Raw genomic sequence first — 24,461 nt, 5'->3', positions numbered from 1 at the left:
CCGGTGTGTCCCCGTCCCTGGATGCCCACCCCCCTCGTGTCCTCGCCCCTCCGTGCCCACCCCCGTGTCCGTGCCCACTCCCCCGCTCCGTGTCCCCCCTGTCCCCTCCGCGTCCCCCGTGTCCCCCTCCCCTCTTTCTCCCTCCCTCCTCAGCGCGGTCCCCACCTCTCCCCCCCACCCCGCCGCCATCGCCCCTTTAAGCGCGGCGCGCGGCGCGGGGGGGGTGGTGGCGGCGCTGCCGGAACAGCCGCGCGGGGGGGGCGCGGCGGTTTCAAGCTCCCCCTCGGGCGCGCGGCCGCAGCCGGCGGGGCCGGGCCGGGCCGGGCCGGGATGGCGGCGGGGGCGGCGGGGGCGGCGGGGGCCGCGCGGGGCCGGGCCCGGGGCCGCTGACAGCCGCCGCCGCGCCATGTACGCCAAGGGCAAGGGCTCCGGCGTGCCCTCGGACGGCCAGGCCCGCGAGAAGTGAGTGCGGCGCCGGGCGGCGGCGGGGGAACGGCCGGGGCGCGGAAGTTTTTGCCGGGGCGGGCGTCGGGGGAGCGGAGACGGAGCGGGAAGGAAGGAGCGGGGCGGAGGGGGGGGGGAGATCGGGAAAAGCGGGGGGAGATCGGGGGGCGGGCGGACCCCCCGGCCCCGCCCCGCCGGGGAGCACCGGCAGCCGCGGGGCACCGGGAGCTGGCGGGGTCAGCCGGGCACCGGGAGCCGGGATGAGCCCCCCGCTCTGCGGCATCCCCCGGGGCACCGGGAGTCGGGATGAGCCCCCCGATCCGTGGCATCTCCCGGGGCGCCGAGTGTCGGGATGATCCCCCTGGTCCGTGTTATCCCCCGGGGCACCGGGAGCTGCGGGGGCATCGGGAGCCCGATGATTCCTCCCGATCTGTGCCATTCCCCGGGGTACCGGGAACCGGGATGATCCCCCCGGTCCGTGACTTCCCGAGGCACCGGGACCCGGCATGATCCCCCTCGGTCCGTGACATCCCCCGAGGCACCGGGAGCTGCGATGTGCCGGGGTCCGTGGCTTCCCCCCGGGCACCGGGAGCCGCGATCACGCCGGGGCTAACGGGAGCCGGGATGTGCCCCCCGGGTATTGCCGCATCTTGGGGCACTGGGAGCTGCGGGAGCACCGGGACCCGGGATGATCCCCCCGGTCTGCAGGATCCCCGGGGGCACCGGCAGCCGGGGTGCCCCTTCCCCGACCGTGCCATCCCCCGGGGCACCGGGACCGGGGATGATCCCCCCGGTCCGTGCCGTCCGCCGGGGTACCGGGAACCGCGAGCGCACCGGGACTGCCTGAACCGGGCTGTGCCCCCCGGTCTCTGCCATCCCCCGGGGCACCGTGACCCGCGATTGCCCCGGGGCTACCGGGAGCCGGGATGTGCCCGGTTTGCAGCATCCCTGAAGGCACCGGGAGCCCTCCCGGGCAGGGCCATCCCCTGGGGCAGCGGGGACCGGGATGGCACCGGGGCTGCTGATGCTCCCCGGCCGCTGCCACCCCCGGTCCGCCAGGACGTGACAACCCCGTTCCCAGCTGTCCCTGTCGTGCTGTGTCCCCGCGCCCGAGGCCACTGCGGTCCCCGGGGCAGCTGCTGGGGCCGGGGGGCTGCACCCAGACCCCGCAGGTTCCGTTCCTGCTCCCGGGAGGGGATGGAGCACCGGGGGCGCTCCGTGGGTGTCGCCTGCCAGGGGAGGGACAGCCGTGGTGGCATTTGCCCCCGGGCCACATCCTGTGAGGGATGTGTCGCCTGTCCCGGAGCCACCCCGGCCGTGGGAGCCGCTTTCCGTGGAGGGCGTGCGGTGTCACCGTGGGAGTCACTCAGTGTCACCGGAGGGACCGGAGGGGTCCCTCGCAGGGAGGTGACATCGAACCTCCTTCGTTAATTGAGTGGGGGGCTCCGTCCTGACCGTTCCTCGTGTCCCTGGGGGTCCGTGGGGTGGGGGTGTCACCGCGGGGGTGGCGGGTCCCTGACACTGTCCCTGTCCCCACCCTGTCCCCCCAGGCTGGCGCTCTACGTCTACGAGTACCTGCTGCACGTGGGGGCCCAGAAATCCGCCCAGACCTTCTTGTCGGAGGTAAGGGGGGGAGAGGGCAGCCCCCCCAGACCCCCATCCCACCCTCGGGGGGTCCTGGAGCCCCAGCCCTGGTGGGGGGGCTGCTGACCCCCTCTCCTCTCCACAGATCCGATGGGAGAAGAACATCACGCTGGGGGAGCCCCCCGGCTTCCTGCACTCCTGGTGGTGGTGAGTTGGGGTCTGGGGGGCTTGGAAAAGGGGGACGCCCCCCCCCCCCCATTCCCACGGCAGAGGGGCTGGGAGGGGGTCTGGGAGCTGCCCCCCCTCCCCGTTCTTCCAGCACGTCACCTCGTACCCCATAAACCTGTCCCTCTGCTTTTCCCATCAGCGATTTGGGGGGCCCCCCCTCTCCCCTCCCATCCCGGCCCCCCCGCCCGGCTCCTCCAGATGGATCCAATTTGGCACCGAGCGTGGAGCTGGGGGGGCTCCCAGCCCCCCGCACCGGGGGGGGCCCAGCAGAGCCCCCCGAGGGGGGGGATGGGGATGTGGGGGGCACCCCGCGGGTGGGCATCACTTGGGGGGGCTCGGGGGGGGACATCGAGTGATCAGTTGGTGATTTGGGGGGGACACAGTGAAGGGGGGGTTCAACTGGCACCCGGCCAGCACCCCAAAAACCCGGGGGGGCACTCAGAGACTGACGGGGCCCCTGTGCCGGGGTGGGGGGCGCGGGCAGGGGACCCCCCCCCCCCATCCCGTCCCGGGATGCTGCAGCCTGATGTAAAGTCCCAGGAATTTGGGCTCCGGCCGTAGCGACCGTTTCCAGGGAAAACAGGCGGCAGCGGCGGGGCCGGGAGGCCCCCGCCGAGGGGGGGACACGGCCGCAGCCCCCCGCCCCATGGCCGCGCTCAGGGGCTCGCTGGGAGGTGCAAATTGGGGGGGGGGTCCTCACTGGCCGCCCCCTCCCCGGTTTTCCCAGCGTCTTCTGGGATCTGTACTGTGCCGCCCCGGACCGCCGGGAGACCTGCGAGCATTCCAGCGAGGCCAAAGCCTTCCATGACTACGTGAGTGCCTGGGGACGGGGGGGTCCTCACCCGCCGCCCCCCCCCGGCGGGGTCCCCGCGCTGCCAGCCCCGGATCTGTGGGTGACCTATTTCACGGGGCGGTGGCGAGGGGGGGTTAATCCCTGGGGGCCTGGCTCAGTGCCCCCTCCCCGGGGACCCCGGCGGGCCCTGGCGTGCCCATCCCCCACTGTCACCCACCCCCCGCCCCCGCAGGGGACAGGGACCCCCCCCCCACCGTTTCCCCCTGTCCCACATCGTGGGTGCAGGACCAGGCTCTGGGGGGTGTCCCCTCCTCCCCACCCCATGTCCTGGGGGTCACTGCGGGACTGGGGCTCAGTGGGACCCCCCCACATTGAGGGGACCCCCAAAGAACAGCTCTGCTCCTTCCCAGCGCCAGCTCTGGCGGTTAAATCGTTGGCACGGAGTCAACAGCCCCCGGTGTTCCCGGTGTTCCCGGTGTTCCCGGTGTTCCCGGTGTTCTGGGCCTGCTCCTGCCAGCACTGCAGGCACAGGGGAGGGCTGGGGCCGGAGGGGCTGTGGGGGCGCCGTGCCCTGGGATGGGGAGTGGTCCCTGGGATGGGGAGTGGTCCCTGGGATGCTGCAGGGTCCAGAGCCCACGGGATGCAGGATGGTGCAGGATCCAGGCCCCACAGGATGCCGTGGGATGCTGTGGGATGCTGTGGGATGCAGGAGGGTGCAGGGCCCTCAGCCCCACAGAGGGTGCAGGATCCTGTGGGGTCCACAGTGCTGTGGGATACAGGATGCCACGGGATGTGGGAGGCTGTGGGGTGATGCAGGAACCTTTGGGGTGATGCAGGAATCTTTGGGGTGATGCAGGAGCCTTTGGGGTGATGCAGGGTCCCACAGTCCCACAGGATGTGGGCTGCTGTGACCTGTGGGGTGCCACCGTGGGGTGCAGGGCGCTGTGGGACCCACGGTGACACAGCGTGGGGGGACACCCTGGTGTGCCAGGGGGTGCGGGACAATCGGTGCAGTCAGGACCCTGCAGGGCTCACGCTGCCCCCCAGGACCCCCCTCACCCCCTTGGGGTCCCGTGGGGCCGCGCCGGCGCCGCGGGGGCTGCAGCAGGACCCCCCCCCTGCCGCCCCCGGCCCCCGGCGCTGCGCAGAGCTGATTTCCATGCTGGAATTAATGAGGCTGCCGGTGCGGTGACGGTGACGCCGGGGACATGGCGCGGGTCAGGCCACGTTGCCATGGCACTGCTGCCTGGCAGAGCTGGGGAGCGCTGGGGGGGGGAGCCCCACGGCCCCCCCGTGCCCGCCGGGGCGCCCCACGCAGCCGTGGCCCCCTCCCAGTGCCCAACTGGGCTGAGCTGGGGGGTCCCAGCACGGAGCTGGCGCCCCTCACGTTCCCGCGGGTGCTGCTCCACCAGCCCCCCCACCCAGGCACATCAGGACCCCCCATCCTGGTGACCCCCAAAAATGGGGGGGTCCAGCCTGTGCACAGCAATTGGGGGGGGGGGTATTGGCAGAGCTGCCCCACAGCGGGGTCTGGGGTCCCCCCTCGGGGGGAGCAGCCCCCAGCCTGCCCCCCCCGTGTGTCCCCCTCCCCAATTCTGTCCCTCCTGACCTTGAGCCTCAGGAGGAGCCGCGGGTCCCCAACCTGTTGCCATGGCGACTCCGCCTGGCATCGCCGAGTGTGGGGGGCACGGGGGGGTCCCCGTTTGGTCCCAGCTTTGAGGGGGCAGCACCGTCACCCCCACGGCCTGTCGCTGTCGCTGTGTGTGGGGCGTCCCCGAGAGGGGACACGGCCTGGGCACAGCCCTGGCATCCCCCCAGGACCCCCATGGGGCACAGACCCCGCCTGGCTGTCCCACTGCCACCGGCCCCGCGTGTCACCCGTGTCCCGGGCGTGACCCCTGTGCCCCACGGGGTGTCCCCATCCCTGTCCCCAAGGCAGCAGCGCCCTCCCGTCCCCCTCCCGTGGGTGCCGCCCCTCCGGGCGCAGCGGGACCCCCATCCCCGCGGGGCTGGCGGGCTTTGGGGGGCTCAGGGCCCCCCAGCCGGAGGGGGCAGCGCGGGGTCCCCCCCTTCTCCCTCTCGCCTCCAAATTGAAACCATTTGCGGCGCAGGGGCCGAGCCGGAAAAGCGGCGCATTCCTTCCCTTAACAGCTCCCCCCGGACGGGCCCGGGCGGCGAGCGGGGCCGGGGCCCCCTGCCCGCGCCCCCCCGGCCCCGGGGGTCCCCCCGGCGGGGCTGCGAGGGGGATGTGGGGCGAGCTGGGCGAGGGGGGACAATGGGGACACAGAGGGGACCCCCCAGCCCCGCTCTGAGCCGTCTCTCCCCGCAGAGCGCGGCGGCAGCGCCCAGCCCGGTGATGGGGAGCCTGCCCCCCGGGGATGGCATGTCCGGGGGTCCCGTGCCCCCCGCCTTCTTCCAGGTACCGACCCCCGTGTGCCCCCACACCTGAGCCCCCTGTTGGGGTGTCCTTAGCGTGTTTTTGGGGGGGCTGGGTTACACCCCCACCGTGGCACAGCCTCCCCCCAAGCCCCCACCAGTGCCCCCGACTCCCCCTGATGTCCCAACCCCTCCCAGGGGTCACAGCCCCCCAAAACCCCCCCCACCCATCATTTATTACGTTTCTCTCCAAGGCTGACCCCCCCTCCGCCCCTCACCCCCGGGGTGCCCCCGCACAGCCAGGTAAGGCTGGCACAGCCCCCCAGGGTGACACCGACCCCCCCCAGGGTGACACCGGCCCCCCCCAGGGTGCCACCGACCCCCCCCAGCCCCTGCTGACCCCCTGACCCTCCTCTCTTACAGCCTTTCATGTCCCCCCGCTACCCCGGCGGCCCCCGGCCCCCGCTCCGGATGCCCAACCAGGTGAGGCGGTCGCTGCCGGGAGCCCCCTCCCCAATAAAAACGGGGTGCAGCCCCCCCCCAGCACCCTGACCTGCTGTGTCCCCCCTGCAGCCCCCCGTGGGTGTCCCCGGCTCGCAGCCGCTGCTGCCCAACGCCATGGACCCGACCGTGCGCCCACAGGGTGAGTCGGGGGTCCTGCCCCGCTCCCCCCGCCCTCCCCAGGGCCCGGGGGGGGTTTGGGGGGGCTCTGGGGGGTCTCACATCCCCTCCCCCGGTTTGTGCAGGGCATCCTGGCATGGGGGGCCCGATGCAGCGCATGAACCCCCCCCGAGGCATGGCCGGGATGGGGCCACAGGTACGGGATAATGGGGTAATGGGGTACTGGGAATACTGGGATAATGGGATATTTGGGTACTGGGATAATGGGGTACTAGGATAATGGGATTACTGGGATAATGGGATACAGGGGTACTGGGATAATGGGGTAATGGGATACTGGGAATACTGGGATAATGGGGTACTGGGAAAATGGAATATTTGGGTACTGGAATACTGGGATAATGAGTTACTGGGAATACTGGGATAATGGGATATTTGGGTACTGGAATACTGGGATAATGAGTTACTGGGAATACTGGGATAATGGGATATTTGGGTACTGGGATAGTGGGGTACTGGATACTGGGAATACTGGGATAATGGGATATTTGGGTACTGGGATAGTGGGGTACTGGATACTGGGAATACTGGGATAATGGGAGTTTTGGATACTGGAATAATGGGGTGAGGAGATATTGGGGTAATGGGATACTGGGATTACTGGGATAATGGGGTACTGGGAAAATGGAATATTTGGGTACTGGAATACTGGGATAATGGGATACTAGGGTACAATGGTATTGGGATAATCGGGTACTGGGATAATGGGATACTGGGATGCTGGGATTACTGGGATAATGGGATAGTGAGGTACTGGGATACTGGGATATTGGAATGGGGCAGAGACAGGGATACAGGAGTAGAAGTGGGAACAGGGATAAGGGGATGGGAAGGGGAATTGAGGGATGGGGTACAGGGATAAAGGGATGGGAAAGGGAATTCAGGGATGGGGGCAGAGAAACAAGAACAAGGATGTGGGTGAGGACAGGGATGGGGACAGGGATAGAGGGATGGGGCTGGGAGCAAGGAGATCCAGGTGGGGATGGGGACAGAGGGTTGGGGACTGGCAGTGGGGATATCAGGGTGGGGACGGCTTTTGGGGACAGGGATGGGAGTCGCAGCAGGGGTGGGGACAGGGTTATGGGGTGGGGACAGGGTTGTAGGGTGGGGACAGGGTTGTAGGGTGGGGACAGTGCCGGGGGTCTCCCAGCCCCGCTGAGCCCCCCTCTCCCGGCAGAGCTACGGCAGCGGGATGCGCCCCCCCCCCAGCTCGCTGGCCGGCCCTGGAATGCCCACCATGAACATGTAAGACCCCCGTGCCCCCCTCAGGACCGCCCCCAAGACCGGGGGAGCCTCGGGACCGGCAGGACCCCCCCTCACTGTCCCCGTTGCCTTTCCAGGGGTCCTGGTGGCCGCGGGCCCTGGCCCAACCCCAACGCCAACTCCGTAAGTTTTGGGATTGGGGTGGGGGGTCCTCTGGGGGTGCTGCCCCTGTGTTCCCCCCATGCTGACCCCCCCTTTGTCCCCCCCAGATCGCCTACTCCTCCTCATCCCCTGGGAATTACGTGGTGAGTATTGGGGTGCACTGTTGGGGGCGGGGGGGCTGCAGTGACCCTGTGACCCCCCCAACCCACTCCCCTCATTTTTCCTTTTCCCTTTCCAGGGCCCTCCTGGGGGTGGTGGCCCCCCCGGCACCCCCATCCTGCCCAGCCCCGGAGGTGAGCGAGGGGATGGGGGGTGAGTGGGATTTTGGGGCGTATGAGTGGGATTTTGGGGGGTATGAGTGGGATTTTGGGGGGTATGAGTGGGATTTGGGGGGGTGTGAGTGGGATTTTGGGGAGTATGAGTGGGATTTGGGGGGATGTGCGTGGGATCTCACAGTGTGAGTGAGATTTGGAGGGGTGCGAATGGGATTTGGGGGGTATGAGGGGGATTTGGGGTTGTGTGAGTGGGATTGGGGGGGTGTGAGTGGGATCTCACAGTGTGAATGGGATTTGGGGGATTTGTGTGAGTGGGATCTGGAGGGTGTGAGTGGGATTTGGGGGGGTATGAAGGGAATTTGGGGGGATGTGAGTGGGATCTCAGTGTGAGTGTGATTTGGGGGGTATGAGGGGGATTTGGGGGTATGTGAGTGGGATTTGGGGGGGCCACACTCACCCCTCCACCCCCGGTGTCCCCCCCAGACTCCACCAACTCCAGTGAGAACATGTACACCATGATGAACCCCATCGGACCCGCGGGGAACCGGCCCAGCGTGAGCGACGGGACTGGGGACAGGGGACAGGGACAGGGGTTGGGGACAGGGACAGGGGACAGGGGTGTCCTCCCAACCTTCCTCACCCCCTGTTTCCCCTGCAGTTCCCGATGGGGCCCGGCCCCGAGGGGCCCATGGGCGGGATGAGCGCGATGGAGCCGCACCACATGAACGGATCCTTAGGTGGGTGACACCCCCTGGGGACAGGAGGGGGCCTTGGGCCACCCCCAGCACCCCCAAAATCCCAAATCCTGTGGGGTGTGAGCTCCATCTGCAGTTGGATGGCCTCGTGCAGCGGGAGGGGCACATGGGTGGGAGGGGGGATGGATTGAGGGGACATGTAAGAGTTTGGGGACACACAGAGGGATCTGGGGACACCCACAGAGGGATTTGGGGACACACACAGAGGGATTTGGAGACAGGTACAGGGATTTGGGGACACACACAGAGGGATTTGGGGACACACAGGGATTTGGGGACAGGTACAGGGATTTGGGGACACACAGAGGGATTTGGGGACACACACAGAGGGATTTGGGGACACAAATAATCCTACGGAAAGACACACACGGATTGGGAGGACGCAGTTTGGGGGACACACGTGGATTGGGGACACACAGATCTTGGGGGGACACCTGGATTGGTGGGGTCACTAATGTCCCGCTGTCACCCTGGCAGGCTCTGGGGACATGGATGGGCTGCCAAAGGTGAGCTGGGGGCCCTGGGACCCCCCTGGTGCTGGGACCCCTTTTATTGGAGTACCCCCATATCCTGGGACCTGCATTTATTGGGGCTCTTCAATGTATTGGGACCCCCCCATGCACTGGACCCCTCCCATGTTCTGGGACCCCCATTTACTGGGGAGCCCCCCATGCGCTGACAGCCCCCCACATGTACTGGGACCCCGTTTATTGGGGTTCCCCCACGTACTGGGACCACCCCTTTTACTGGGACCCCCATTTATTGCCCCCCACCGTGTACTGGTACCTCGTTTATTTGGGCTCCTCCATGTGCTGGGACCACCCCATTTACTGGGACCCCCATTTAATGCCCCCCACCATGTACTGGGACCCCATTTATTTAAGATCCCCCATATTCTGGGACCACCCCATTTACTGGGACCCCATTTACTGAAGTTTCCTCATGTGCTGGGACCACCCCATTTATTAGGGTCCCATTTATTTGGGCTCCCCCATTTATTAGGATCCCATTTATTGCCCCCCACTGTGTACTGGGACCCCATTTATTTGAGCTCCCCCATATTCTGGGACCACCCCATTTATTAGGATCCCATTTATTGGGGTCCCCCCATGCGCTGGGACCACCCCATTTATCGGGACCCCATTAATCCCCCCCCACGCACTGGGACCCCCCCACACCCCAATGCACTGACACCCCCAATTTCCCAGCACCCCATTTATTACCCACCAGAGCCCCCCAATACCCCACCCCCCGCACTAACTCTGCCCCCCACTCTTCCTCCAGAGCTCCCCCAGTAATTTGGGGGCCCTGAGCAACCCCCCCGGGACCCCTCGGGACGACGCCGAGCTGAGCAGCAATTTCCTAAACCCCTTCCAAAGCGACAGCGTAAGGGACCCGGCGGGGACCCCCGCGGACCCCCGGGGGGGCAGGCGGCGCGGGCGGGGGGCCCGGGGGGGTCGCGGCGGCGGCCGGGGACGGGGGGGGTCAGCGAGCAAATCCCAGTGGCGACCCCCCGAAATTGTGTCACCATCACCACCACCCCCGGCGGCGGCGGCGGCGGCGGCGACAGCGGCGACAGCGGCGGCGACAGCGGCGACAGCGGGGGGGTCGCCTTGGCCGAGCGGCCGCGAGGCGTGAGGAGGGGAGGGGGCAGCGATGTGCGCGCCCCCCCCTCCGTGCCCCCCGCGCCCCCCCCAAAAAAAAAAAACCCCGCTAACGCTGTGGTGTCTCCGCTCTCTCCCGTAGTACTCGCCCAGCATGACAATGAGCGTGTGAGCCCCGCGCCGAGGCCGCCGACAGCCAGACGCCCTCACCCAACCACCGAAAAAAACACAAAAAAACAAAAAAAAACACAAAACGAAATTTCATTAATTTTAATGATCAGCACCCGCCACCCGGTCACACCCATCCCAGCGCCCCCCACCCCCCGCCCTGTCTCACCCGAGCCTTCCCCCCCCGCCCCTTTTTTATTTTTATTTTTATTTTCCCCCCCAAACGAACACTAAAAAAAAAAAAGAGCAGAGAAAGCGCGGGAGGAAAAAAAACAAAAAAAAACAAAGAAAAAAAAGAAGAAATAATAATGATGATTAGAAATAAGTCACGTGACTTATTTGCTGCCCCCCCCAAACCCCCCCTGGGGCGAGGTGTCCCCCCCATCCCCCCCAGGACTGGGATAAACCCCCCAGCACTGGGACCCCCCCTCATTTTCCAGCACTGGGAGCCTCCTTTTCCAGTCCTTCCCACCCCTCCAAACTGGGAATGTTCCCAGCACTGGGTTTGCCCCCCCCCAAAATCTGGGACCCCTTTTATTGCCCCCCCCCCCAGCACTGGGAGCCCCCCCTCTGTACTGGGACCCCCGTTTGTCGCCCCCTCCCCCAGCACTGGGGACCCCCCCCCCCCCCATTCCCCAGCGCAGCCCCCCCTCCCCAGGCGGGGGTCGGTGCAGGGGGGGCTCAGGGGGCGTTTTTGGGGCTGTTTTGCCTGGCGAGGATTTTGGGGGGGTCTCCTGGCGTTGCGCCCCCCCCTCCCCTCCGTGGCAGGCGGTGCTGATCCCATCCCCTCCCCCCCAATTTCAGGGGTCTGGGGGGGCTTCACTGAGCACCCCCAGGCTGGGAGGGTGCGACCCCCTCCCAGTTCTCCCAGTACCCCCCCTCCAACCACACCCTAACTCCTGGTGGTTGGGGGGGGGGGCAGAACCAGCACAGCCCCCCCAGTGTGGGTGCAAACCCCCCCCCAAAATCCAGGCTGTGCTGGGGGACAGGGAAGGAGTAGGGGGGGGGGTTCCAAGCCGTGACCCCCCCATGGGGCACCCCCCGCCCCCCCAGTGCTGTTCAGGGCAGGTCCCAGTGCAGGGGAGCCCCCCCGGGTCCCCCCGGCCCCCCAGCCCCGTCTGTGTGCTCAGCCAGCACTGTGACCCCCGGCCCCCCCCGAGCGCCAGACCGGGGCCCCCCCGACCCCCCCAGGGACCACTTTAATATGAAGGAATTTTTTTTGTTGTTTTTTAGTGTGGTTTTGATTTTTTTGGTCTTTTTTTTTTTTTTTTGGTGGGTTTTTTTAGGTTTGTTTTTTTTTTTTTTGGCCGATTTTTTCCTCTTTTATAACAGAAAGGACCTCAAAGCCCCTCCTTACCCCCCCCTCAAAAGCCCCCACCCCCAAAAATGCCGCCGCACACCCAGAGCCCCCCTCCCCTGTACAGCCCCACACCGGGGGGGCCCCCTCGTGTCCCCCCCCAAAAATGGGGGGCACCCCTGACCCCCATAGGGGTGACCCCCCCATAGGCGTAGTCATTCTGTGTATGGACCCCCCCTCATTTCTAAGCCTCTAAATCCGCCCCCATTGCTTATCAAAACAAAATGGGGGAAATTACCCCCCCCCCCAAAAAAAAAAGAACAAAAAGGAAAAAAAAAGAAAAAATATGAAAAGAGCAAAAAAAGGAAAAAAAAAAGCCCCTAAAATGACAAAAAAACCACAACACTCCACGACCCCCCCAACACCCCCCCGCATCAATAAATGTAATTTGATTTTTTTTCAGAAGGCGGCGATATTTGAGTCTCGCTGGGGGTAGTGGGGAGACCCCAAAACCAGGTGAGGGGACCCCCAAAAACCACATGAAGAGGAACGAGGTGAGGGGGACCCCTAGAACCAAGTGAAGGGACCCCAAAACTGGGTGAAAACTCACAGAACCAAGTGAGGGGACCCCAAAACCAGGCGAGGCTCCCAGGAACCCCCTGGGGGACCCCAAAGACCATAGAAGACCCCAAGAACCAAGCGAGGGACCTCAAAACCCGAGTGAAGAGACCCCAAAAAACCAGGGGGAGCGGGCGGGGGGCTCGCGCTGTGCTCCGGGTTTATTGGTGGCTACGAAGCTTCACAGTCTGGAGTCGCCGTCGGTAACTGGGGTGGGGGGGACAGACCCCCCAAAACCCATCCCTCCCCTCCCCCACCGCCCCCCACCCCCCTAAAAAGCTGCCGGGGGGGGTTCAGTCGGCGCCGTCGATGTGCAGGGGGGCTCGGGCCGGCCGGGGGGCGCAGGGGTGCCCGTTGAGCTGGGCGGGCGCCGCCGGGCTCTTCTTGGGGAGCAGGGGGCAGGCGGCGCCCCCGGGACAGGCGCGCTTGGGGCTGGGCGCCGGCCGCTGCATCTTGTGCTCCAGCAGCATGTGGTTCTGGGGGGGCAGCCCCAGGCAGGCCCTGCGGGCACACGGGGGGTCAGGGGGGCACCCCCGGGGCTGGGGAGGGGGCACGGGGTGGGGGACACGGAGAGTGTGGCACCCCCAGGTGTGGGGCACTGGGAGCAGCTGGGATGGGGCACCCCGGGCACTGGGGGCTTTGGACCCACCAGTGCTCAGAACTGTGAGCTTTGGGCACTGGGACCCACTGGAGCTGGGCAGCCCCGGCACTGGGAACCCTGAGATTTGGGACCCACTGGGAACCCTGAGATTTGGGACCCACTGGCACTGGGAACCCCGGCACTGGGAACCCCAAGTTTTCGGACCCACTGGCACTGGGAACCCTGAGATTTGGGACCTACTGGCACTGGGAACCCCAAGATTTGGAACCTACTGGTACTGGGAACCCCGGTACTGGGAACCCTGAGATTTGGGACCCACTGGCACTAGGAACCCTGAGCTTTGGTTACTGGGAGCCACTGGTGCTGGGCACTGGGGTCCATTAGTTTTGGGCACCCCCTCAGGCATCAGGTACTGGGAACCACTGGGCACTGGGTACCAGGGTCTGTGCGTTGGGACACCCCAGGCTTTGGGACCCTGCTCCCCTTGGGCACCCCCTGACTGGGAAATGGGGACCCACCCATGCTGGGACCTCGGTCCTGGGCATCTCCAGGGGACCAGCACCTACTGGGACCCACTGGTGACACTGGGACCCACCCACCAGCACTGGGCACCCCAGGCCTCGGGCTCCAGGACCCCCTGGGTATGGACGGTGGGACCCCCTGGCACCCACAGTGGGACCCCCTGCAAGCCTTTGGGTGGCACTGTGGTGTCCAGGAGGGGTGGTGGCACTCGATGGCCATGAGGGGTAGTGGCACTCGGTGGCCAGGAGGGCGGGGGTGCCCGGGTACCTCAGGATGTTCTCGATGCAGCTGCGCTGGCGGAAGAGCGCGTTGACCACGGGGGTGCCCTCGGGCACCAGCGGGGCCTTGCAGAGGAAGGCCAGGATGGACAGGACGCTGTGGAAGCCCTGGAACTCGGGGTCGGCCTCGGTGCAGAAGGTGATGCGCTGGCACAGCTCCGTCAGGATGGCCAGGTCCAGGATGATGGGGCTGGCCAGCAGCGAGTCCTGCGGGCGGCCAGGGGGTCAGGAGGCACCCCTGGCACTGAGGGGACACCCCGGGGACACCCCAGGGACACCTCGGGGACACGTCCCACACGCACCTCGCAGGTGTTGTGGATGACGATGGTGTTGGTGCCACCCATCATGATCTCGGACGTGTACTCGTCCAGTGCCCGCTTGCTGTCCCCAACGTAGGGCACGTACTTGATCACCACCTGCCAAAGCCACGTCCCCGTCACCCCCGATGTCACCTCTGTGTGTGTGTGACCCCTCCCGGGCCCCCCCCCAACTCACGCAGTGGTCAGGCTTGTCCTGGGGGCCGTAGAGGACGGGGTTGGCCTGCACCGTGTCGTCCACCACGTTGCTCTTGGAGATCTCCTTGGAGCGGAACTGCTGCGGCGCCGACAGGTTCTTCCCGTCATTGTTCCCCAGGTGGTTGTAGCTCACGATGGACTTGGTCTGGCCAAGGGGGCACGGGCAGGTCACCCCCTCCCGCTGTCCCCTGCAGGTGGGGACACCCCCGCTTTGAGCCCCCACTCACCTTGAGCCCGGCGCCCACCAGGAAATCCACCAGCACCGACTTGAGCTTGGTCTGGCCCGACTTGAAGTCGTCGCCGCCGATGAAGACGCGGCGCTGGGCGGCCAATTCCACGGCCCCCGGCACGAAGGTGTTCTGGGGGGAGCCATTGATGTAGGCGCAGCCCTCCAGGATGCTGGCCACGGCGAAGAGCGTGGACGGGGACACCTCCAGGCCTCTCTGCGGGGACAGGGGACAGCTCAGCGCCACCGCGGTGCCACCTCCTCCCGCTGCCCTCGCCCGCCCCCCTGACCTCGATGGCCCTCAGCAGGTTGTCGGCGGTGTCGTTGAGCCCCGGCACGATGTCGCAGAACCTCTCGGTGTTGGCCGTCCACAGGACGATGACTTTGTCCACCCCGCTGCTCTCCTTGAAGTCTCGGATGTCCCTGCGGATCTGCTCCACCTGGGGGTGGGGACGGGGCCGCGTCAGCTCGGTGGCACCGCCCCCGTGTTCCCTCCCCTGCCCGGCCCCGCCAGGACCTGCTCGGCCATGGAGCCTCGCAGGACGTTGTCCGCCCGCTCCTCCTGGTTGGCGGCGATGAATTCGGGGATGTAGATGGACGGCCGGGGCTTCATCTTCTCCATGTGCGGCCAGAGCTGCTCCTGCAGCGGCCACTCCAGCACCTCCGCCCTCCTCATGGCCTCCGCCAGGTTCAGCGAGGAGATGTCCCAGCCTGGGGGATGTGGGGTGAGCCCAGAGCTCGGGGTGCCCCGTGGGGTCCCCCCCGCCCCGAGTGCCGCCTACCGTCGAAGACGATGTCGTTGGGGTGCACCATGGGCAGCAGGTCCCGGAAGGGCACGTAGACATCACCGGAGGGGCCGGTGCCCAGGCACACGGTGGAGGCTTGCAGCAGGGAGCCGTAGTAGTTGGCTGTCTGCGGTGGGACGGGCGAGGATGAGGCGCCGGCAGGGCCAGGAGGGGGCCCAGCACCCCCAAAGTCGGGGCTGGGGCTGCAGAGCCCCTCCGCAGGGGCAGGGAGGAGATTGGGGTGTAGGACACGGGTGCAGCTGAGCTTGGTGTCCCCATCCCTGTGGGGTGACCCCAGGACCCCCTGGGGTGTTTCTGGGGACACTCACCCTGCTGGGACCCCCTGGGGTGATCGTGGGGACACTCAACCTGCTGGGACCCCCCTGGGGTGTTTCTGGGGACACTCACCCTGCTGGGACCCCCTGGGGTCCTCCTGGGGACACCCCAGGGACACGGCCCTTGCAGGGGTCACTCTGAGGACACCCACCTGGCTGGGGTCACATTGAGGACACCCACGCCACTGAGGTCACTCTGGGGACACCCCAGGGACATTCCCCTTGCTGGGGCGTCTCTGGGGACACCCACCCTGCTGCAGTGACACTGGGGCCACCCCTCTCACCGAGGTCACACTGGGGACACCCACCTCGCTGGGGTCTCTCCTGCAGGGCTCACACTGGGGACAACACCCACCTTGCAAGGGTGACACTGGGGACACCCCCCTCCCTCAGGTCACTCCGGGGACACCCACCTCGCCGGGGACACCCACCTTGCGCCCCGTCTTGGTCATCCAGGACAGCCCCAGCTTGTTGGCCAGCACGGCCGCCGTCACCGTGGTGCCGTTGTTGCCCCCCCAGCCCACCAGCATCACCCCCAGGCGCGGCACCTGCCGGCCGGTGCGGAAAGTGAAGCGGGTGGAGCACGGCCGCACCTGGGGACAGAGAGAGGCGACAGCTGGGGACAGCGGGGACGAGCAGAGCCCCCCCCAGCCCCCCGGAGCCCTCGCCCACCTTGGTGACGCCGTTCTCCTTGCAGACGTGCACGGTGCTGTAGGTGTACTTGGCCTCGATGAAGTCCTTGCTGTAGGTGACGTTGGGGCTCTCCACGAGGAATGGCTCTGCCATTGTTCCTGGAGCTGCCCGAGGAGGAAATGGGTGTCAGCGCCGCCGGGCCGCCCCCCCGGCCCCCCCCGGGCCCTCCGCCCTGCTGGGACGTGGCTGTGCCGCCCGTGGGGACCTTGGCTCCCCGCCCTGCCAGTGCTGGTGGCGCTGGGACGGTCACTGCGGCCGCTGCCCGCCCGTGCCGCGGGAGAGGGGGGGCTTCAGGGGGGGGACAGCCTCACCCCAGGACCCCACAGAGGGCCCAGAGAGCCCAGGGGTGCAAGGTCCCCGTCCTGCTCAGGGCAGGAGGGGCAGTCCCTGGTGTCCCCTCCCCGGGGTGGCACAGGAAGGCGTGGGGGACTCGGGATGCTCCCAGGGGACGTGGGGTGTCCCTGCACGCCGGGGGGTGCAGGGGACGGGGGGACTGTGCCTTCCCTCGATCCCTGGGGGGGACAGAGGTCGTTCCCAGGTGACGTGGGGACAACCGTGCACCCTGGGGTGGCGCAGAGGCCACACGGGGACCAGGGGTGTCCCTGCTCCTGAGGGTGTCAGAGCGTGCAGGGGACATGGGGACAGAGGCTGTCCCAGCTCCCAGGCATGCAGAGAATTTGGTGACAGGGGCGGTCCCTACACCCTGGGGTGACAGATGGGGCAGGGGACATGGAGACCAGGGCTGTTCCCACTCCCAGAGCTGTCCCGGGGGACATCGCGACCAAGACTGTCCAGCTCGCAGGGGTGGCAGAGGGGACACGGGGACAGCGGCTGTCCCGGCACCCCGGGGTGGCACAGGGGACGTAGGAACAAGGACTGTCCCTCTCCAGGGGAAAGGGGATTCGGGGACAGCGGCTGTCCCAGCACCCCGGGGTGGCGGGGGACACCGGGACGAGAGCTGACCCCGCCGAGGGCACGGGGGGACACGGATCCGCAAACCCGAACCTCTCCGGGGCTCGGTGCCGCCCCGCCGCGGGCACTCACCGGGCCGGGCCGCGCCGGGCGCGCAGGAGCCGGAGCCGGTGTCTGTGCCTGTATCGGTGCCGGTGCCCGGTGCCCGGTGCCTGTGGTTGTGCCCTGTGCCCGTTGTCCGGTGACGGTATCCTGTGCCCGGTGTTCTGTGCCCAACAGCCGGTGTCCGGTGTTCAATGCCCGGTGTTCGATGCCCGGTGTCGGTACCCGGTGCCGGTGCCCGGTGTTCCTGCCCGGTGTCCGGTGCTGCCCCGCGGGGACGATGCGATCGCGCTGCGGCCGCCCCGGCTCCCGCCGCTTAATCGGCTCCGCGGCCCCGCCCCGGCCCCGCCCCCGCCCGGCCCCGCCCCCCCGCACGTGCCCACCGGCACCGGCAGCCCCGGAGCCCCCGGACCCCCCCGGACCCCCCTGGACCCCCCCGGACCCCGACCCCCGGTCCCGGGGCACGTGCGGGGCTCCCCGGGCCACGCCGGCCGCTGGTACCGGGGGGGCGGCGGGAGGGGACGGGCGGGAGGGGGAAGCGGCCGCTGACCCGGGAAGGGGAAGTGTCGCCGGGGCCGGTCCCGGGCCGGGACCGGGGGTCCCGCCGCCGCCTTCCGGCCATTGACAGCCCCGGGCCGGCGGCTTCCTGCGCCCGGGACCCGCGGGCGCCTTCCCACGGCGCCGCTCCCACGGGGCTGCCAGCACCGACACCGGGCACCGGCACCGGCACCGCGCTGCCCCCGGCAAGGGCACCCCACTGCCCCCGTTACCCTGCTGCTGCCCCTAGGGTGGGCACCCCAAAAGTCACGGCACCGGCATGGACACCCCGAAGGTGGTGGCACCGCACAGCCCCTGGCATGGGCACCCTACAACCCCCGGCGTGGGCACCCCAAAAGTCACGGCGGGCTGGAGCCCCGGGGGGACACCCCGCCACGGTGCCACCTCCGCCCCCAGCGCCCACCCCGAGTCCCCGCGGGCTCTGCCGGGGGGCACCGGGCCCCGTGTGAGGCCGCACCCCCCGTGTGAGCCCGGGGAGCGCCCGGGGCCGGCGCAGAGAAAGGGGTCGTGGCCGCCCCCCCCGCTGGCGGCCCCCGGGGTCCCGCTGCCTTTCAATGGCCCGCCCCGCTTCAAAGGGGCCCCCGGAGCCGGAGCAACGCCCCGGCCCCCTCCCCACCCTCGCTCCCCGCAGACACGGCGAGGACAGCTCTGCCCTCCTCCGCCACCCACCCCGCTCCTCGGGGCTCGCTGCCATCGCCACCCACCCTCCGGCACGCAGCGGGACGGGACCCACCGGGACCGAGCCCGGAGGGCACCTGCGGCCGGGCGGCCGCGGGGAGAGGCGGCGGTGGAGGGCACGGCGGTGCCGGGGGGCCGCGTCCGGCCCCTTGGCCATGGAGGAACAATGATCCCTTGGTGCCGGGCTGGAGGACAAAACGAGCCCCGCGCTGGAATGCCAGTGCCTCAGCAAATTATTGAAACAAAAATAACATTTCTTTGTACAATAATCCTGGGGCGGGGAGGGTCCGGGCAGCGCTGCCAGGGGCCCAGAACTGGTATTTTTCCACTGCTTTCCTCTTTTTTTTTTTTTTTCTTATTTTCTTACTTTTTTTTTTTTTTTTTTTTTTCGCCCCCCTCCCATAACTCCCACCATTGTTCCTTCCCCCACTCCCTTCCCACTCCTCCCACGCTCGGCACCGCATGAGCGGGGCTCCCTTGTTCCCGCTCGCCCAACGCGTCCATGGGCCGGGAGCCCGGGCCGGCCGCCCAGCGCCTTCGCTCCCCAGCTGCCGGGGGCTGGCGGGGGTCCAGCGGAGCCGCAGTGCAGCCATAGCGACCGGGCCCGCTCCCCCAGCAATGGTGCCCACCCCCCGCTTCCCTCAGACCCCCCGCTTCTCTCAGACCCCCCGCTCCCGGCCCGGGATGGGGATCCAGGGCACGCCGCCCCCCCGGGGGCTCCGCGGCGTTTCGCTCCGGGCAGGTTCAGGGAGATGCTGCGAGGGCTGGGATGGGCTCGGCTCGGGGGTCCTGCCTCTGTTCCCCCCACCCCAACCGGTCGGGGCGGACCCCGCCAGCCCCGGATTTGTGCCTTGCGGCAGCCTTGCCACGTTTTCCTTCCTCCGCAGTTGGGTTTTTTCCCCTGGTGTAACACAATCCCAGGCCCTGGCCCTTCATTATCCCTGCTGGCAGCTCCTCATCCTCCTCCCTCTCCCTGTGCCATCGCCGTGCGGGCGCTGCGGGCCCAGGGTCGGACCCACGCCCGCACGGGAGGGGGCTGGGGGAGATTTTGGGGGTCGTGCCCGGCGCTGGAGGTGCAGCAGCTGCTTTGGGAGAGGGACCAGCGCCATCCGACCGTGGCGAGGACAAATTATTCTAATGAGCTTCCTCCTGTAAACGAGCCACGAGCAGAGAAAGGTGCCCAGGGGAAAAAAAAACCCACGGGGGAAAAATCCACAGGGGAAAAAACCCATGGGGGAAAAATACCCACAGGGGAAAAAACCCACAGTGATGCCACCGTGTTTCCAGCATCCCTAAAAACCTGCCCGGGGCCTTCCCACGCCTGCCTGACCCCAAATTAGGGGCAGTTTGTGCAAGAAGTGGTGCAAAGTGACTTTTCCCGAGCGTGACCTGAGTTATCAGTGAATTATCGGAGCGCGGGGCTCCTCCGGAGCCCGCAGCCCGCTCGGTGCTGCCGTCCCGGAGGACGCGGGGATGCTCCCGGTGCGGCGGGGCCGATAAGGAGGCGGCGGCGGGAGCCGGGCCGGCTCTGGCACGGCGAACGCAGCCAGTAAATTTCCACTGGGGCAGCTCCGAGTTAATGAGCTCAATGCGTGACCCCGGGCAGCGCCGGAGCTGCCAGCGGTTGGGAGGAATTCCCCAGGAAAGCCGGGAGGGGACGGGGACCCTTCCCGTGCGAGCGGCCCCGCGGGGCAGGAGCCGGCCCTGGCTCCGCTCAGCGCCCCGGGGGAAGCTCGCAGAGGCTGAAGGCGGCCGGGGGTGCAGGGCTTGGCTCAGAAGCCACGTCTGAAATTAAAACTGGAAGATTTGGGGATTTTCAAGAGCCCGGGCTCAGCTCCTGCTCCGTGGCCGAGTCCCACCGGTGTCTCCTTGTGCAGGTGCTGGCGCTGCCCTGTCCTGCAAGGACAAGGACACCTTTTAAAAAACGAACCAAGGCTCTGTAAAACGTTATTTGACCTCTGCCTTACTGACACCTTCTCCGGAGTTTGCTGTTTTGGAGGGACAGCCCTGAACCCAGCCCTTAACCCCACGCTATGGGCACGGGGAGGGCAGTGCCAGCACCTGCAGCCTCCAGCCCAGTCTGTGCCCGTCACCTTCTGCTCGGGGAGGGAGGAGCAGGAGCTCAGCAGCTGCTCCAAGGCCATCCCGAACAGTTTTATCCCTGATTTTATTCATCCTGCTCCATCCAGCCCCGGGGATGCTGCAGAAGGCAGGGCCAGAGCAATCCAGGGTGACAGCGAGGCTCAGGCCAGCCCTGCCCCAGCCCAGGTGGCCTCTGCATCCCGGGCATTTCTGGGATGGCTCAGCCGGGTGGGAGCTCCAGCAGGGTCCGTGCCTCACTCCTGCACAGCCCCTCGCTGGATCCGAGGCTCCCTGAGCCTGCTGCTGCCCCAGGGGGAGCAGCCAGCTCCTCCTCCAGAGCAGTTTTCCTCCACAACCCCCGCAGGGGTTTTGGAAGCCCCCGGCGGTGCCAGGGCTGGAGCTGGCCCGCTCCAAGCTGCTCTTCCCTCTCCTCTTTCTTACCTACTCCCTGCTCTGACACTTTAGCTCACTCCAGTGACCCGGTTCCTTCCCGTTTCCTGCTTCCAAGCTCCACGCCAGCCATTTATCACCTTTCCCTTTTGAGTTTCCTTGCAGGGAGAAGCACTGAAAAGAAATCCACAACCTTATTGTCTGCTTGTTTTCCAATACAGTGAATTTATTATATGTTGCAAAATCAGCATTCAGCTTTTTTAGTGTACAAAAAAAGGACACTAGCTCTTAAGAAAAAAGATTAGGAAAGCTGAAGACTATGCTGCCTTGAAATTGTAACATTTTGGCAAAGTGAAAAGCTCTTTTGTAAACTCCAACTCCATGGCTCAATATAGTTTTTATCCACAGTACAATATTACAAAGTAAAACACAGTATCAATAAGTTAAGATCATACTTAATCACCTAGAACTGGTTTCTATTAACCCAAAAAGCACAAAATTTTGCCTAAGCTTCGTCGCCTCTAAAAAAAAAAAAAAAAAAGAAAAAAAAATTAAAAAAAAAAAAAAGAAAAAAAAAAAGGCAGATTCGACTACAATTCTTTAACACAGTCCAAAAGAAAAGTGAAGCAGAAGTTGGTGGATGCTAATTGGGTCTCACAGTTTGGATAATTCATTAAATATTTTCAGGGTTCTTTTTTTATATTCAAATTTTTTTAGAAGTTCCAGAATATACATGTAAATGTACACAATACATCTTTGTATACAACTCTGTTTGCAAAAATATCTTATAGCAGATGTATAAAGATTGAGATCCATCTCTATCCCCCCCTCCCCAAGCAACAACAACAACAACAACAAAAAAAAGACCCCTCCTTTCAAAATATTCAGGATCAGGAGAAGTTTTTCCACGGAAGGATTTACTCATCCTGGGTTTGGAGCTGCTGCCTCTTCTGCCATCCCGAGTTCCGCCTCCTCCGCTGCCGCAACGAAGCCCCCACCAAGCCCCCGCGCCGGGGAAATTCAGTTTTTCCACCCCAAAACCCGGGTGTGGGGCAGGGCTGTGCGGTGACAGTCCCGGGGCGGGGCTGGGGGTTTGTTTTGTGACACCCCAGGTGTCCCCATCCCCTCCCGGATCCCCCCGGGCCCCCCGCGCCCGCCCCGGTGCCGCGGTTCCCCCCACACAAAGCTCTCCCTGTGCTTCCAGAGCTCCCAGAGTTTTCCAGAAGCTCCCAGAGTTTTCCAGAAGCTCCCAGAGTTTTCCAGAAGGCCCAGAGGAGGAGGTGCTGCCCCCCTGAGCCCCGGGCTCGGTGTGGGCAGGAGGGGACGGGGGCAGAGCGTTCCTGACCCCCGGCAGCCCCAGCTGGGACCCCGGGGTGGTTCTGGGGCGCTCCCGGGGCACAGCGTCTCCTCCCACCCTCCTTCTCCACAGGTTTGGGGTTGGAGACCAGGGGAAGGCGTGGTGGCATCCTGGTGGCATCCCAGGGGCCACCGTGTCCCTCTGGCTGTCACCTTTCCCTTGGAGAAGGGGATGGCAAAGCTGGACACACAGGGAGAGACCTCAGAATAAAGTGACAAAGCAAAAGCAGTGGCCCTGGCTGTGTGACAACAATGAAATTATAATTATAATAATAATAATTAATAGTAATTTTACCTCCTATTTTAAATACAGCAGATGGACCCATGTTTTGTTTGGGGCAGGAAAAAAAAAAACAACTCAAGTCCTTGTTTTAAGAAGTGTTTCCCTCCTTAACTCTGCCATTCCTCTCCTTGCAAGGGTGAAAAAGGCTCTTCAGTGCAACCTCCAAGGGAAGGAGACTCCACAGGGAAGGAATCCTTCACTTTGAGATAAACAGAAGCAGGAAAAAGTCAAATCCCACAGGCTGGCAGGATTAAAAAGGGGAGAGGGGAGAGAAAAGAAAGGAGCAGCAGAGTTAAAGGCCACCTTTGTGCTTTTTGGAGTGTTTCTCACACCCTGGCCATACTCTGAAAACGTTCCCTTCAACCCAAAGTAAAGAAATCATAACAAAAAAAAAAAAAAAATCAGGAAGCAGGACTGCAGGGAGAAGCTGGCTGAGATAAAGCACACCAGTGGAAGGGATCTGTGTGGGAAAACAGCACCTTAGTGCTCTCACAAGGATTTGCTGCTGCCTTGCAAAGACACACACACAAAAAAAAACTATCCCAGGAGAAAGCAGAGCACTCCCACCCCCTCCTCTCCTGGATCAAGGAATAAAGTCACTCCTCTGGGTGACTCCTGGGTGAGTTTTACTAATACTGCAAGGTCCCAAGCACTTGGCCTAAAAGGAGAAGGGAGGCACAGTTTTAGAAAAAAGATGCTTTTTTCTTTCCTCTCTTTTTTTTTTTTTTGATACAAAAATAGACCACAGTCTCATTAGCGGTTAATAAAGTTGGCTGCCTTGGTAGAAAAATTAGAAAAGTCAAAGCCAGACTGGTCTCCACCTTCCCAACACTGGCAGCTGGAGGTGAACTGGGCAGACTGGGCAGGAGGTTTGCACCCAAAATGCACAAAGCCGATTAAAATAAAATAAAAATAAAAAAAAGAAAAGAAAAAAGGGGGGTTTTGGGGTTTGTTTTTCCTTTTGGGATCCACCTCTGCCCTGGCCAAGGTGCTGAGCCCCGGGGACCCCCTGTGCTGCCACCACCACCCCCCCAGGGATGCCAATGACAAAGCAGGGCAGACAAGGAGCGCTCAGGGAACGTGGTGTATTTCCACAGACAGCTCTCATTGCAAACAGTCCTAGCAGCAATTCCAGTTCCTCACCATTTGTAGGACAATTCGTAACCCACGTGGAGCTGGGCCAGGGGGAATTACAACTTCATGCCAAACCTTTTAATCCATGAAAACTACAGGATTCTTAACCTTTGGGAGCTTCGGTCACTTTAGGCAAGTTTTCCCTTAAGTGTCAAACGCTGGCTTCGAATAAGCAGAATTTTTTTTTTTTGTTTGTTTGTGGTTTTTTTTTTGTTTGTTTTGTTATCCATTTGTTACATTCCAACATTCAGAGAGGCTTAAAAACTCGGGAGGAGCGTGCTGGACGTGGACATGACAGATGTGGCATCTTAAAGTCATCCCCAAGTTCTTCAACCACGAGGAATTAATGCTCGTCTCTGAAAGGGATTTTGGGTGTACAAAAGGGAACGTAACGTCCAGGGTGACTGGATTTTGGTTTGCCCTACCCAGTCCAGGGGTGAGTGGCAGCTAAAACTGCTGCTGGTCGTACTCTGCTATCAGTTTTTTGATGTGGGCCAGTTTGTTGTGGAGGTATTCGCAGCGGTTCTTCTCTTGGCTGTAATTGGGGTTTGTCTGCAGAACAAAACAAAATAAAAAAAAGAAAGAAAAGAAAATGCAGAGGTGGGAAAGGTTCTGGACAAATCAAAGCTGAGCCTCGCCAGCCCAGAGCAGGTCATGGAATCAATCATGGGGTGGTTTGGGTCGGAGGGGATGAAAAGATCACCCTCATCCCATGGGCAGGGACAGCTTCCACTGTCCCAGGCTGCTCCAAGCCCCATCCAACAATTCCAGGGATGGATCCAGGGGCAGCCACAGCTCCTCTGGGAACTCCACCCCAAACCCT

At 64.5% G+C, this 24,461-nt stretch overlaps 3 protein-coding genes across 4 annotated transcripts in view; 1 reads left to right on the top strand and 2 right to left on the bottom strand.

Annotated features, from left to right (window-relative positions):
• Window positions 1–303: 303 nt before the first annotated feature.
• Window positions 304–10,439, top strand: SSBP4 (single stranded DNA binding protein 4). Its single transcript, XM_063403523.1, has 17 exons — window positions 304–462; window positions 1,995–2,067; window positions 2,174–2,235; window positions 2,984–3,068; window positions 5,379–5,468; window positions 5,849–5,908; window positions 5,999–6,068; window positions 6,172–6,242; window positions 7,284–7,351; window positions 7,447–7,492; window positions 7,579–7,614; window positions 7,710–7,764; window positions 8,230–8,300; window positions 8,405–8,483; window positions 8,979–9,007; window positions 9,786–9,887; window positions 10,248–10,439. The coding sequence occupies exons 1-17, from the start codon at window positions 407–409 to the stop codon at window positions 10,275–10,277; spliced, it is 1,083 nt and encodes a 360-aa protein (XP_063259593.1). The 5' UTR covers window positions 304–406; the 3' UTR covers window positions 10,278–10,439.
• Window positions 10,440–12,008: 1,569 nt separating this feature from the next.
• Window positions 12,009–17,461, bottom strand: ISYNA1 (inositol-3-phosphate synthase 1). 2 transcript variants are annotated; one of them, XM_063403450.1, is made up of 11 exons: window positions 17,188–17,458; window positions 16,123–16,247; window positions 15,882–16,043; window positions 15,113–15,242; window positions 14,848–15,041; window positions 14,621–14,770; window positions 14,332–14,547; window positions 14,085–14,249; window positions 13,892–14,005; window positions 13,579–13,796; window positions 12,452–12,689 (listed from the first exon to the last, which is right to left on the bottom strand). In XM_063403450.1, the coding sequence occupies exons 2-11, from the start codon at window positions 16,234–16,236 to the stop codon at window positions 12,482–12,484; spliced, it is 1,671 nt and encodes a 556-aa protein (XP_063259520.1). In that variant the 5' UTR covers window positions 16,237–16,247; window positions 17,188–17,458; the 3' UTR covers window positions 12,452–12,481. The 2 variants fall into 2 exon arrangements, with proteins under 2 accessions (XP_063259519.1, XP_063259520.1); XM_063403449.1 differs by having other exon boundaries at window positions 12,009–12,689; window positions 13,892–14,249; window positions 17,188–17,461.
• Window positions 17,462–23,570: 6,109 nt separating this feature from the next.
• Window positions 23,571–24,461, bottom strand: part of ELL (elongation factor for RNA polymerase II) — a 50,681-nt gene continuing 49,790 nt past the window's right edge. Inside the window, exon 12 of the mRNA XM_063403454.1 lies at window positions 23,571–24,190. Coding sequence (XP_063259524.1) covers window positions 24,086–24,190 — 105 coding nt within the window. The 3' untranslated portion in view covers window positions 23,571–24,085. The remainder of the gene's footprint in view (window positions 24,191–24,461) is intronic.

Source organism: Prinia subflava, chromosome 8 (genome assembly GCF_021018805.1).
Source record: "Prinia subflava isolate CZ2003 ecotype Zambia chromosome 8, Cam_Psub_1.2, whole genome shotgun sequence".
Taxonomy (NCBI): Eukaryota; Metazoa; Chordata; class Aves; order Passeriformes; family Cisticolidae; genus Prinia; species Prinia subflava.
This window is presented reverse-complemented; position numbering and strand designations above follow the sequence as displayed.

What these genes read in the sequence shown, in the direction of transcription:
- SSBP4 (XM_063403523.1), top strand. Translation starts at nt 407, where the DNA reads ATGTACGCCAAGGGCAAGGGCTCCGGCGTGCCCTCGGACGGCCAGGCC. An exon ending in CCCAGACCTTCTTGTCGGAG is followed by an intron (nt 2,068 to 2,173) that starts GTAAGGGGGGGA and finishes TCCTCTCCACAG; the next exon opens with ATCCGATGGGAGAAGAACAT. An exon ending in CATCCCCTGGGAATTACGTG is followed by an intron (nt 7,615 to 7,709) that starts GTGAGTATTGGG and finishes TTCCCTTTCCAG; the next exon opens with GGCCCTCCTGGGGGTGGTGG.
- ISYNA1 (XM_063403449.1), bottom strand. Translation starts at nt 16,236, where the DNA reads ATGGCAGAGCCATTCCTCGTGGAGAGCCCCAACGTCACCTACAGCAAG. An exon ending in AGGAGAACGGCGTCACCAAG is followed by an intron (nt 16,044 to 16,122) that starts GTGGGCGAGGGC and finishes CTCTGTCCCCAG; the next exon opens with GTGCGGCCGTGCTCCACCCG. An exon ending in TGGTGGGCGCCGGGCTCAAG is followed by an intron (nt 14,250 to 14,331) that starts GTGAGTGGGGGC and finishes CCCCTTGGCCAG; the next exon opens with ACCAAGTCCATCGTGAGCTA.